Below are 14,977 nucleotides of genomic sequence, written 5' to 3'. Positions count from 1 at the left end.
CTTTCCGAAACGCGACGGAATTTCCGAAAGTAATCCGGACGCTGTTATGAATATTTCCTTTCAATATCCCGAGAATATCAGAACGGTGATTGTATTGAGTGTCACACAGTGAATCAAAGTCAATGCAATACTGTACTGCCTGTGTGCATACTTTGTGGCATTCTCATAATTACCTTATCATTATACATATTTTCTATGCTTTTGAACATGTGCGTGCAGCAAGTAAGTAAATTGTTATAAGCGTCAGATGTTCAATAGTCCACAACATGCTCAGGGGCAGATATGCATCACATACCGTTCTATGTTCTATGTTGCGTATGTAATATACTGTATTACCATTGCTTGCCTTCTGCAGAGACACCGTGGAACGGGAACAAAATGCGACCTATGTAGGACGCGCGCCACTGTACCATGTATTTTTATGAACTATGTACGGCTGCTGTGGAACTCGTCGCAGAGAACGCGTCGAGACAACAGCCCAAACCCAACTTTGGGGAAAATCCTGAACAACTAAATTGATATATGTTGCACATGTTAAGGGAGTCTTGACAACTAACCCAATGTACAGGTTTCTGAGAGTAACCAACTTAAAATACCCGGATGTTCGGTCGTGTTTAGGAAACCACTTTTCACATATTCACAATTCATTAAGATGTATTTCAGTCACATGTTCTGACTGGCAGTCTAATAAATCTTGAAGTTAACCCATAATTCATTTAACCTACATACAATTCTGCATTCGATTCGACTTAAGTATATTTTGAAAAAGCTGTGACTTGATAAATTAATTGAAAATGGTGAATAATTAAGTCCAATTTCATGTGAATATGATATGAATTGCTATGGCAATGTATTTATGAACTTGCAAACATTTCGTGAGTCTAATGAAGACTATGCAGCAGAGACAGTGCTTACTAAGACGACAATATTGTTGTAAAAATTGAAATGCTGTAGAGTATACGAAAGTTCTCAAGTGATTACATTTATCAGGTAGTGAGTATGATACTCATTCTTGACAAATTAGAAGCACATTTTGTTCCAGTACGAAATATAAGCGATATGTATTTCATGATACTGATAAACAACCAAATGAAAATAATGACTAATGTGTGATAAGGCTTCGCCAGCTAGCAGATGTAAATTTGGCACTTTTGAAGATGGAATGGTTCGAGACAGTATGGTTCTTGGTTGTAAAGATTCTGCAGATAGAGCCACAAAAGTATTAGAGTTTCTGAGAATACAATAACAGTTGATGAAAATGGGTCCAGAAAATACAGCCAACCCTGTCAACTCTGTGAAGCGTGACAGCAGAAGTGGTGCTAAAAAGCAACAACGCTACACAAAATTGAATGAAAAACAGAAAGCAACGCCTCAGTGTGACAAATATAAAAGTACTGGGATAGTGAACATGTATTTAAAAATAATCATTTCGAAAAAGGAGCAAACAATGTCACCAATTTCAAAAACATATACAAGTGCACCAAATAGATGACTTCACTATAGAGAACTGGACATACTATACTAATAGTCCAGTAAATTTATGGTTTGACCTATCACAAATTGCAACAGAAATAATTTCTTCACAATACATTCCGGGGAGGTGCCTAGATTGACATACTAAAAGTCTAGAAAAATCTAGGCTTCCGAAATATACCTAATTTGCATATATTCAAAATGACCGTTTGGTGCATTTTTACAACATGGTAAGTATAACTATTAGGATATATCTTTAATTGTAGATGATATTTTTAGATATTCAAGTTGCTACGATATGGTTTGGTGTGTGTGAATGTATGTGATTGTGAAACATTTGATTGAATAACAACCATTTGCATAAATTCAATATGGCCGTCAAAATAGTATCATATAAATGTGCAACCTTGGGCGGCCCCTCGGAGCCTGTTCCTCGTAATGACTCCGTGAGCCACGCCGTGGACTGAAGGGGGAACATTAATCCTAGTGACCTGATCGGATCGGATTTTTCGGTTCCTCCCCCGACCCCGGTACCACAAATTTTGTTGGTTCTGTGGGAGGGGCAAAGGGGGTGGCCATGTTCATGGAATATTTAGACCGGTTAGTCGGAAATAATGAGTGGCTACCCTCAGCCTACTGGAACGAATAGTTTTGCGCCGCCAGCACTCTGAAGTCTCAATGGCAGAACGCACCAGCCTTCTAGACCAGCAGACACAGCAGTTGGTGGGACACCGCCTCAGTTACACAGGCTGGACCTGCCCCACCCTCTTCTTTTTTGAGGATGGAAGAAGCAGTCTCAGTGCTTCTGGATCCCACTGACCAGTTGGTACAGGTGAGACCCGCGAGCCAGTTTGGCTTCTGCCAAGGGCAAGCGATAAGAACTCCAAACTGAGAAAACGTAACGACCAAAGTCAGCACCCACTGGCCAGAAGTAGCCAGGAGGCAGGCGTCCCGACTCTTCTGGGGAGGGAAGAGTGCCCCCCCGAAGAAGGGACCAGGTGGTGGCCCCCTCTTCCTCAGGGGTCACTTACCCAGCTCGCAGGGGAAGCAGGTTGGATGCTTCCGCTTGCTACAAGGGGTATGGGCATATTAAAACCGGTCTTCTGGTTCAGAGGCAGTGCTCAACTGATCCCTGGATTCTCCAGGTGGCGATACATGGTTACAAGATCCCGCTGCAATCTCCATCCTCCTGGCACCAGCTCCCACTCGGGGCACTACCAGGGGACCCCCGCAAAGTGGGAGCAATCCGACAGGAGGTAGATAGTTCACTTACAAAGGGTGCTATACACAGGATAGGGGACCCAGCATTAAGTCCGGGCTTCTACTCACAAGTATTGGTGGTTCCAAAGACTGAGACTACAGGTGGCTGTGCCCCGTTCTGGACTTAAGCAGACTAAATCAGTATAAGCCTCTTGGAAATGCCGAGTACCATATTATTCTCCATGCTCTGTTTCTACTGTGTAGTCTCACTAGATTTGAGAACCACTCCAGAACGCGGAGTGGCAGATACCCCAATGGGTAACTTCCAGACTGTTTTGACGGTGGGACGGTCCAAGTTTAGACCTATTCATCACATGCCGGAACGCCAAGCTCTCAACATACACGACACTCCTGCCGACTCCAGGGGCCTGGACTTTGTCGACCCCCGTGGGCCCCCATGAACGTGTACTCATCACACCCCAGAACGCCAAGCCGTCGACATACACAACACTCCTGCTGACTCCAGGAGCCTGGACTTTGTCGACCCCCGTGGGCCCACATAAACATGTACTCCTTTCCTCCCCTCCCACTATTCACCGGGTACTGGAGAAACTTCAACAGTAGCGCATCTTCACTTTGATGCGGGTGGCGCCCAACAGGTCAAGCAAAGTCTGGTTCCCACTACTGTTGGAAATGTTAGTCGAAACACCAGGGGTGCTTTCGAACTTCCGGATCTGCTGTCCCAACCAGACAGCGCACTGCCTTTGAGCCCAGCTGTGTACCACTTACACGCATCGAGGCTCTCAGTTGACTCACTCAGATTTTTTCTGAGTGGGCTGCCAACATCCTGGCCAGGGCGAACAGGATCCCACCAACACAGCCTACGCCTCGAAATGACGTACAAACACTGATTGGTGTAGTGGAAGGGAGATCAATGCCATCCCTTTGTTGGCCAGACAGCTGACTTTTCGTCCATCGTTTGAATGAAATGGACGATTGTTGGCTATAGGTCAGCCTTGTCACCCACCATTGGGATTCTCCGGGGACGAGGCTAGCCGGTTTTCCTACCATTAGGAGACTGTTTACTGTTTAATCAGAAGCCTAGACCCCGAACGAGGGAACCAACCAATTGGAACATATCGGTTGTGTTGGCCACTCTAAGCAGACTGCCCTTTGAGCCTCTCTGATCAGCACCATTCAAACTTTTGAAGTGGAAAAAAGTCTTCCTACTCACCCTCACCTCAGGTAGGCGTCGGGCTGAAGTAGGGGCCCTGTCCTTTTCGGACGGGTGTTTCGCCTTTATGGACAATCAAGTCGTGATAAAGACACGAATCAGGTTTCTCGCCAGGAAGCAAATCCCAGGACGCGTTCCACAACTGATCATCATTCCTGTAATGACTGACAAGGAGGCAGCACCTGAATTTCTCTTGAGGATAGTGAGATGCAACTGCTGCACACACTGTCGCAGTCTCAGATGTACCTGCAGAAAGCACAACCTTGAATGTTCTGCAGTTTGTGGTCAATGTCGAGGATGCACAAATGTAGTTCAGATATCTTATGAAGATAGTGATGATGATTAGCAATTACATTAATCAAACAATAAACTTTTGGACAGAATTATAACCAGTTAATACAGTTTGTTAAATCAAAAATATAGTTTATAGAGTTGAAAATTTACGTTTAAATTGTCTATTATGTATATAGTATAGCAGATTTGTAGATCCAACCAAGGTGTTTCATTCCTCTAGTTTTCTTTTAGATGGGACGGCCTCGTAAAATTTATGCAGATGAAGCATCCGTCTACCCAGGAAACCATTTATTTACATCTTTTCTGTACTGTACGATTCTGTTTAAAATTGTAGCATATTAAACTTATTACTTGTGCCACATAGAAGAGAAGCCGGAAAAGAAGTTACATTAAATAATTATATTATGTCCAAAGATATGTCCAAATACTTATATTTCCATGTTGTAAAATTGTGCAAAACGTCCATTTTGAATATATGCATATATATATACTGTGAAGAAATTATTTCTGTTTGTGACGGGTTGGCTCCCTTTTTTTGCTAGAATGACTGGACTATAAGATGCCTGCTAAGTAAACATTGCACTTGCAACCTGTCCAGATAATAACCTCCGTGTTTATCCCCACACATCCCCTAATACAATAACATGGTGGCAGGGAAGCAACTTGATGTTCTGAAGATTTGTGAACAAGTGAAAGAATCCACAAACTGTCGTCAAAATTGAATTCCGGCCGGTAAATACGATGAGTGAATTTAACTTTTCCGCTACTAAGTAACTGCTTCACAATTGAAGGAAATGGAAGGTTAACATGAAGTACACATGGTGAAGTCAACTAAATTCAGTTATCCCAAAAAGAAGACTGACTGCCATATTCCAAAACGTCTATTACCAAAATATTGTTCGCAGGCGGCAAACAAGCCATGTCTCCTAGGAGATTGTCAATCGACGACGTAGTGGTCACAAATTACGTGCAAAGACCAATGAATGTTCCAATAGAGTGTGTAATACTCGGAGATGTGATATAAAAAATGTCGCATGGCCTTTCACATGATTTGTGCTTGATAAATATGATAAACTCGTATATGTATCATTCATACGACAGCATTGGAACATACGAATTCAAATAATCCCAAAAATTACAATCCTACAGTCAATTTTAATAGATAAATTATACATATACACTTTTATACCTCAATACACTAACAGACTAAATTGATATGTTTCAAACTTCCCATTAATGATGTTTAAAGTGCAGCACATAAGATATGGTAAGCCATGGAAGCATTGACTAAAAATCCAACTGAATAGACTAGAACACGCCAAGGCTGAATTCCGGCCAGGTAACTTATGCTATGCAGAATCCGAGAGATTGCAAAAACGCGGAAATGCCATATTGCAGTGCTGGGTACTGGTTCCGTTGCTATGTACATACAACCCAATGCTAGAAATACTGGGATGTTTTCCAAGTCGTTTCTATGGAGCCTGTGTAAAAATACAAATATTATACAATTATAAATATAGCGATTAGCACATGCTTAAATGAATATAATAAGCACAGATTGGTCAAAACTCGTAAGTACTATATTTTGGTTCTAAACGAATAACTGACAAATTTCCCACCTTCTGACTCTTTCTACATCTTCATGTTTCGTAACAGGTCTTTTAGTGTCTTCTGGATTGGAAAACGCCTGAAAAATGTGTAAATTGAGAACATATGTTTTCTAAAGAAAATCATCACATTAATACCGTTACTTGCATCGTCCGAATCGCACGGTTTCTCTAAAGCAGGCCATTCATAATATTGAGGCTTCGGCCAAAAAATGGTCCTTGGCTGGCGAAGATGGGATACTTGCAAAATAACACACACAAGAAATGTACATACAATTTGACTCTGTCAATAATTAACATTATAACAATTTTCCTATAGTTTTGCATCTAATCTTTTTTTACGTGTATGTATATTTGCAAGTACACTTTATTTTCAAGATATTCATCATGGATATTCACACATTAATTTCACGTTAGTTAGCGTATATTGTCTGAAGTAAGTCCTTCTCTAACAGGATTACTCTGTTGAAATTGTGTACGTGTTCAATATGCTTGATATTGTTATCCGTGTAATCCACGCCAAAGGAACAAATAATTAATATGATAATTATCCAATTATTATACACCGAAATGTATTTTTCATATTTTAATTAAAAACATATTTTGAGTGGGGTTAGCGCAGGCTAAACATCGAAGAAAGCAGTCTTTTTAAATGCTTGTTGATTGTCTTTACATCTTAAAACGCGAGTCTACTGTAATATGGGAGAATGATTTTAATTGGTACTTGCTTCCACACAACGTGTCGTCTACACTCGACATCATACATGCAGTAGAGTTTCAAGTTACTTATTCAATTGGTGACCAATTATACTGACAATACAGATCAGTACACGTGGACTTAGTACCAACTGCTCATTTCATACCTTATCAATCGCCATTACAAATTTGAAAGGCGAGAAACACTCCGGCAATCTGAGTCATTGGCCTTCCCCCGAACACCAAGTTGCTCACTCCCTAAACATGACAATCAACGTACATGGTTAAGAATGTCCTGTGACATTAAGCTCTTGAATGGAATATAATCATGTATATATCTGTATACTAGTACCTTGTACTTAAACCGACGGTATGTGGTAAAAAGCGACAGGGCCATCATTTTCACAATAATAACAGTGCCACATGCAAGGTACGACCTGAAGACGTCGTTGTCAAGGTGGAAAATATCAGCCATGATGTGTTCCGTTCAATGAGTATCAACAGAGCGCGATGCCTAGATATGAACTAAACATGTGAGGAAATCTGATGTCTATATCAAAACTGATGACCTTTTATCGTTGGGTTATTGGGTTAATCATTACTAGTTCGCTGGTTTGGTGTCATTTGATCATTCAGGGTATTCAGTATTTCTTTATTCATTATTGTAGAATAAGATGTACTAGTATTCTACAGTCGGTAACCCATGGAGACGGTTTAATAATTGAATAGAATCCCCCATCCCCAACCATTTTTGCATTCTCCATTTTTGAATATCGTAATGTTAGATCCAAGTTTTATTTTGAAAATATCGGTATCAAAGTGTATGTGGGTAACAATATTGTTACGGGATGCTCCGCGATTTCTAACTTGCTTTCCAGGCTGAATCCAACCATGTTCTAAGGTAACCACAAATCTTGGCCTTGCACACGTGCTGGGCTCTGAATATTGATCATCGATTAATTGAGTACATGTAACAATGATTTAGAATTAGCTCTGCCAATTGTGAATATTCACTGAATAATCATCTGTTCATCATTCCGCCAGGGGAAAGCACACTTCGCAAAATGTTTGCTGATTTAAGCTGAAGTCAATGAAATTTCAAGATTGTGGCAATAGATTAAAGACATATCGCTTCCCGTAACAACATGTATTTGAGAATGTTTCACTATTGAGATGCAAGGATAATGTAGCTTAATGAAAAAAAGAAAATGATCTGTTACGTAACGACTTTCATGAAAGTCGTGATATTGTCACACTGTGAACAAATTTGACTGAGGCCATTGAAGATGAATAACATATTTGCCTATTAGTGGCACATACTGTAATGTTTTAGTATACACACAATATAATGTATAATATATACTTTTAATAAAGTAAATACGGTACATTAAATATGTATGCGAAAAAACGTAAAAATATAACAAATAGTCAACAAATATTGAAATTATGCTAAAATTAATAAATCTGACAGCGACCCAACATCCACTGTACCTGAACGAACACATAGAGAGGGACAGAAGAGAAAGTAAGTAACACGCTGATTATGAAATGAACAACTCGTTCAGTTGTATTCACGTACCTATATAAGGTCTGTGGTTACACGAATCCTGTGATATGCAGTAGGAACAAATTCATTCATCTGATCTATCGATATTTAAATGAAATCACTACACCTACTTTACTTTAGCATGGGGTATCCATCAAGTTATTTTGATCATTAATATCTTTTATTTGTTTATGCTTTTTTTATTTTTACTGTTAATATAGTATATATGTACACATAACGTAATAGCTCAATACATTTCAAACATGGAAATTAAATGTATTTCAATATAAATACATGTGATATACAGTTAATTCAATAATACACATAGTCTGGATTAATATTGGGTTCTTCCATTGTAGGTGGTTCTGTGTTAGTGTTTGAACGTGTATCAATATGTGGCATACGCTGTCCTGTTTTGATTCTAGGACGGATGATGCGTCTTAATAGTTCTGCAAGGGCGTCAATATAATGTTGGAACATGTGGTCAAGATCGGCATCAGAATGATTTGTTTCGGGAGCATATGTTATAACGATCTATCTAGTGTGACGTATCTAACTAATTTTTTTGTCGTAACCATACTTTTATTCACTCGATTTCATATACATCATTTCTGTATTTCTGTATAATTTTATTATTTTTTTGTTCATTGATTATTTATGTCATTTATTAGTTTCACGGCAAACTTTATAATTGGGTGATCTTTAGTAGCAGACTGGATTTTGTTTATAGCACGTTGTATTGTTATTTCCCTGTACAAACGAAATATACACATCAGTACCCTTGCTTCAAGAATGACTTCGACGCAAAGGATGTCGGGAAAAGTAATCACTCGGGTTATTTGCCCCAGGTCTGAATACAACTTCAATTTTAAACCGTTGTCCTTTGGACACCCATCTCTCCATGCGGTCGACATTTGTGCAGTTCAATACTGACATGTGGTTTCCTTTTAAGTTTGCTGTAGCGTGTTTCAGTTTCAGAAAGTGTTCGACTAGCGCAACTGATAAGTTAATCTCCCTGCCGAAAAAAATGCCCCTAGACTAACATCAACATTGTCAGTTGTCTCTTTGTTTACATCAAACTAACCAAGGATTTTATTTTAACATATTGATACTGATATGCCATTTGTTGCGTTTGACCCCAAATAAATTGCACACAATTTAACATTGTTAGATTTCGTATTGGTTCACTCAATGTGCTAAGCTGTGGGATCATCATTGGCGGAAGTCCTAACATGCCTAAAAATGATTTTTGTCAGGGTGTATTCACTAACGAATTGTTTGGACACACCTTTCGTCGCATCGCATAACACTTTTGTCAAATTTCCGGAACAGAAAAAAATATATGTTTACAAAGATTCATTGTTTCAAACAACTACGAAGGACAATGTCATGTGACTTCTGATCTTTGCCAAGAATAAATATATCCTCTGAGATACTCTCCACAGAACTAAATACATACCTCGGTTTTGGAATTAAGGCCAAATGGTGAGCGTAAAATACAGTCTGAGTCATACATACGTACAAATTGTTGTCCAATTTCGTGATTCTTCGTAAAGCTAAAATTGTAAATACCGATTATTTGCATCTAATATAATGAATACGGTGTATTCATTTGGTGCGACAGTGAGGATCACGACGCTCTCTTTGTATCGCGTTATTAACGGCCTTGTAATATTCCCAGTACCAACCTCAATCGATCTCATCCAGGGTGTTGAGCCTTCCAAAATTTCAAAGTTAAACGTTTCCATATCTTGGAATACACCAGTATGATTGCATATATTGTTCGTAACGAATTCAGGACAATGTGGAATACTCAAATCAGAGATTAATTTAGTTAAGGAAGGCGGTAGGTGTATGCCTTTTAGTGTGTATTCGTACTGGGGATGTACCTGTGAAGAAAACATGGTTGAGTTGCAGAGGAATAGCCCATGATATATGAGTCTTCAGAGTTTTCAGAATTTTAATGTTTTTTCCCCCGAATCTATGGCTTCAATGGCACAAAACACACCGGTATGCAAACACATTTCTGTTAGTTGGCATTAGGTAACAGAATCAATGATAGAATCAAAACCGTGTTGGTTCAAAATAATATGACAGCAGCATTTAATGAATTAACTTATTGTTGATAGTTACCTTGGTGAATGGTGAATGTAAAGAAGTTGCGCACTGTTTTCAATCAAGCAGATATGCGTCCATGTCCACTTCATTATGCTATATCCGGATCCATGGCGATGTTTGAGTGGGCAACCAGCGACCGAATGTAAATAACGCCCCGCAATCTGACAGCGCCGTGAATCCAGGGCGAGGCGAGGACGTGTGACGAACAGATCTGTAGTTTGCGTCTGAATTGAAATATTTTATTTCGGCAAGAAATAATCTCCAGAAATTTTACAAATTTTTTGTGCGCATTGTCAAATTAAGCTGTAGTAGGTATTATCAGTGTTTACGAAACAATCTTCCCCTCCTCTATCTAAAGAATGACCTTTTTCTGTCACGCATCAGTAATTTGTCAAGCAACACAGCTATTTTCAAAAAGTGCACGTTTATCTGACCTTACATTATGGTAGTCACGCTTCGGTTGTCTACAGTTACGGGTTCACTAGAATCCTCATCGCCAATGCACTATTCGCACATAGCCGGTGCGACGAACACGTGGAGAGGAAGGGAACTCGAACACGTAACACGTACACAGAGTGGCCTAATTTCAAATGAACAACTTGTTCAGCTTTATTCACGTAGGGTTCGGGGTTCATTTGTTGCATCGATATTTAAATAAGATCACTACACTATGTATATATAACATATCAAAGCAATTAGAATACGAAGTCACAAATGACAAAAAACATCAACATCACACTTGAATGACAATGCAAGTATTTTGAATAAATGTGATTTAGCTATCATCTAGGATAACCAGTTCTTCCCTCACATAAACCAGTCTAGGCGTGATTTTAGATACGAAACACTTTTGTTTTGAAATTCGTGTTCATCTTTACTCAGCGTATATCCAGCAAAATTCATGAGATCACGACATGAGTCCAATGTCTCAATCTGTCTTGCTATATTAAATGGTAATCTATATTTCCACGCATGCGCAGTTTTTATGGAATCACGACTTGTCGAATAAGGGTTGTTACCCTTATTGATTTTGGTATTATTGTTTAACCAATCTATCACTGTAGCAGGAAGGTCGAGTCCTAAAAACTTGTAAAGTTTTCGTGATTTGTTTATTGGATTCTCTGCAAAATCTTCATATCTAATCGCTCTGTAATTACCGAGGAGCCATTCCCCCATGGTTCTCCCAATGGCCATGTTTTCCACCCATCTAGAACAGTAATCATCCAATTTTTGTATTAGTTGATTGACACTATTCTGTTTGCGAATATTTTCCATCGACGAAAACTTTCCTCTTGGATCACGGATAAGATGCAAAACTTTGAGCTGTATCTGCGGGTCTTTGATGAGCGGCACAAGTTCAGATAAACGATCTACTCGAATTGTTTTAATCGCCGTAATTGGGTGATTCATACAGAATTCAGTCACATGCGTCATGTCGATATATTTGGTTTTCTGCTGATATCTTTCATTAATTATCCAGTGTGCCTGGAATTGTTCAATGTTGACGTACTCATAGCAGTTAGTAGTAGGCGTTGTGAAATTACAGGAATAAATGTCATACAACATATTAATCCGTTGTGACGACATGGTATATTTACTCATTGGGAGTAGACATTTTTTGTCGTGTAACACATACCCAGGCTCGAAGATGTAGAATGCGAGTGGATTCCTGATAAAAATTTCGGAAATAAATGTTGAACCACTGCGGAAAGATGCCATAACAAGTACATTGATTCTTTTCAGCTTGAGCATTCCCAGGTTAGCATACTTGTCTACTGCCAGCGTGCCATCGTGCCTTTCATTCCTTAAAAAAAGGTAGATATTATTTGAATACATTGTGTAGGAGAGTATTAAATACATTCACTGTAATATGTAAACAAAATAAAATAATATGTTGGTATAATATAAACATACTTTTTTGACTGAATTAACGCAAGCTGTTTACGACTTTGTTCCCACTCATCAATGTCTGTTTAATGGAAGAGACTGGGCCTCAGGTGTAGAACCACGACCCAAAACTATTGTTATCATACTGTAGCTGCTCGTTAACTATCACTTATTCATAGTGGAACACAGGCTTCAAGACATGCTTCAATTTATTGTGGATTAAGTATAAATATCCTAATTATTCTAAGGAGTAAGTAGCCAGGACAAAATAATGAAAAAAACACACGTAAAGTTGTATAAAAATAAGTGACACGCGAGAATCCGCCTCCAATTAGAATTGCAAATTAATGTACAGGTGTATGTAGTAGAGGCAGTAATATGTGTATGTCGTGTTTAATTTATTCAATTTCAATTATTTATTTGTTGTGTGTCTGCGTGTCACAAGGCAGGAATGACTTTCAGTCGTCTGTGTGCAAACAGAGAGAAGACAAGCCAACACGTTTGTAACGAGACCGACAGGGTTGTCATTAATGAAACTGGCGTTGTTGGGAGCCAGCGTTATAGAAAGGGGAAAACAGCAACATGTGCTCCAAGAGATCGTGTGTAAGGAGTAACATTGACCATTTATCTTTTTACAACCGTGTTCCAAATCCTGAACATCAGGGATATTTTACAGACGTTACATCTATAATATTAATCAACTGGAAACAGCGATAATTGACACACGCTGTACTTGCATTATCACGTATCATACTACCCTTCGTTTAAATGTCGTAGTATTTGTATAGCGTGTTCATCTACTATCACTCAAAGTCCACATGGTTGTGATATATCTCCACGTTATTTGAACTATACCTTGTTTATATATACTTTCATTACATTATTCAGTAATACTGTACATCAGGTCATCTTATGATCTGTGTATCATTTATGCGTTTTCTTGATATACGAGGGGTGATCAATAAGTTCACGGCCTTCCTCATAAAAAGTTGAAAAATAGTTCAAACATAGTATCCTCTAAGTTCAATGCACATTGTCCATCGATGTTCAAGTTTTCCTATTCCCTCCTGGAAGAAGATTTCATCTTGATTCTTTAGATAAGCTTCAACAGCTTGGATGACGTCATCATCAGTTTCAAAACAGTGACCACGCAAGTAGAACTTAATTTTAGAAAACAGGTAGAAGTTCGACGATGCCAGGCCAGGTGAGCAGGAAGGGTGAGGTAAGAGTTCAAAGCCACATTCGGTTGCTGCTGCCACTGCCACCTGTGCTGTTTGGTGAGGTGCATTGTCCTGGAGCAACAGCACACCAGCTCTCTTTTTCTCTTTGATTGCTGCTTCTAACTGTGCAGTTCTGAAGCATAGTACTAGTACTCTACATTGATTGTTTGACCCTTTTGCAAGTACTCAATCATGATGACACCTTTGCTATCCCAGCGCACACTGGGCATCACCTAGCCGACTGATGCCACTCGCTTGAGCTTTTTGGGCGGCTGCGAACCCGTGTGTGTCCATTGTTTGCTCTGCTCTTTTGATTCTGGATCAAAGTGGTGAACCCATGTCTCACAAATCTCTTGAGGAAGTTGCCAGGATTTGACTGGAAACGGGCAAAAAGCGTCCTTGGAACTTCCAACCTATTGAACTTCTGATATGGAGTCAACATTCGGGGCACTCACCTTGCAGACAGCTTGCTGATCCCCAAGATGTTCGACAAGACATTTTAAACTGCGCCATAACTGGTGCCGATATGTCAGTCATTCATTACCATGCTATGGATGGCCTCAACCTGATTTTCCGTGGTGGCAGAGTTTGGGCGTCCACGCTTGGGTCATCTTTCGTGCTCACCTTGCCTTGCTTAAAGTTAACAACCCACTTCTTTACAGTGGAATAAGAAGGGGAGTGACCATGTCTTCGCTGATTTCTTTGAGAGTCATCCCCTTTTTTATAGAGATCCTTGATCACAGCACGAGCTTCTATCTAGTCCATTTTGTGATTTTCACCTCACCTTCTGATTTTAAATGGGTACCAAGTGCTAATTAATGAATACCTAAATTTTGCATCTCTATAGGTAGTGAGTGAACATTATAGTATGGAGTTATACCCCAGAATAGGAGTTCCGCCTTTTGTTTTATGGTGAGGCCGAGAACTTATTGATCACCCTCGTATACCCATGTTTACAACATTCTGTGCATGGGTACTGTGTAGTATATTTATGATTTTGGCGAGGTTTATAAAACATATTATTATACGTCTGTCACCGTAACGCCATAAATTATATAAATTGCGGTATTTTACGAGCAATTTTCATTCTACCATATAAGGAAATGCAAATTCCAAATATGTAATGATTACTCGCGTAAGCGTTCTCTAATAATGACAACAAACATGGCTACCATCAGAGTTTGGCCGCACTGCACACAAAGAAGTTCGCTGATTCTGTTCAAAACATTTTGGATTTCATCATTCCCATGGTGTATCCTTGGAAGGATAAGATATATAATAATAAGGTTATTACGAGGATACCTCAAAGTATACACTCAGACAGTTCGCCGATACTTCCGCTGCACTGTCTTCGTGCATAATTTGATGCGTAATAACCTCATAATATGACACAGTCACCAGTGGGGCCCATAATAATTGGTATACACTAGAGTTAATATTAAAACATACTGCAATACACATTTTTGTGAAGTAGTATTAGGATATAGGATAAATACGAGGGCGATTTGGTTTGTAGATTTTGACAAAGATTAAACACAAATATGCTGCATTCACTTATTGTGCTGTTTTGCAAATATTCGACTTATTAATCATTTTCTGTCGTTTCAAATATATTTTAAAATTATACTAGAAAAGAAAAATTGCTTATTGATAATCTTTTATTTACAACAATTATAAACCATAAATATGTTTAAGAAACAAA

At 39.0% G+C, this 14,977-nt stretch overlaps 2 protein-coding genes across 2 annotated transcripts; both read right to left on the bottom strand.

Moving 5' to 3' along the window:
• Positions 1–5,336: 5,336 nt before the first annotated feature.
• LOC102802339 (microsomal glutathione S-transferase 1-like) lies at positions 5,337–6,979 on the bottom strand. Its single transcript, XM_006825236.2, has 3 exons — positions 6,857–6,979; positions 5,821–5,888; positions 5,337–5,682 (listed from the first exon to the last, which is right to left on the bottom strand). Exons 1-3 carry the CDS (start codon positions 6,977–6,979, stop codon positions 5,445–5,447), a joined length of 429 nt encoding a protein of 142 aa, XP_006825299.1. The 3' UTR covers positions 5,337–5,444.
• A 3,996-nt stretch (positions 6,980–10,975) lies between these two features.
• On the bottom strand, positions 10,976–12,004 carry LOC100374899 (carbohydrate sulfotransferase 1-like). Its single transcript, XM_002741727.1, has one exon. It carries the CDS (start codon positions 12,002–12,004, stop codon positions 10,976–10,978), a length of 1,029 nt encoding a protein of 342 aa, XP_002741773.1.
• Positions 12,005–14,977: the final 2,973 nt, after the last annotated feature.

Source organism: Saccoglossus kowalevskii, chromosome 17 (genome assembly GCF_978046115.1).
Source record: "Saccoglossus kowalevskii chromosome 17, keSacKowa6.1, whole genome shotgun sequence".
Classification (NCBI taxonomy): Eukaryota; Metazoa; Hemichordata; class Enteropneusta; family Harrimaniidae; genus Saccoglossus; species Saccoglossus kowalevskii.
Note: the sequence above shows the minus strand (reverse complement) of the source record. Positions and strands in the feature narration are given on the sequence as shown.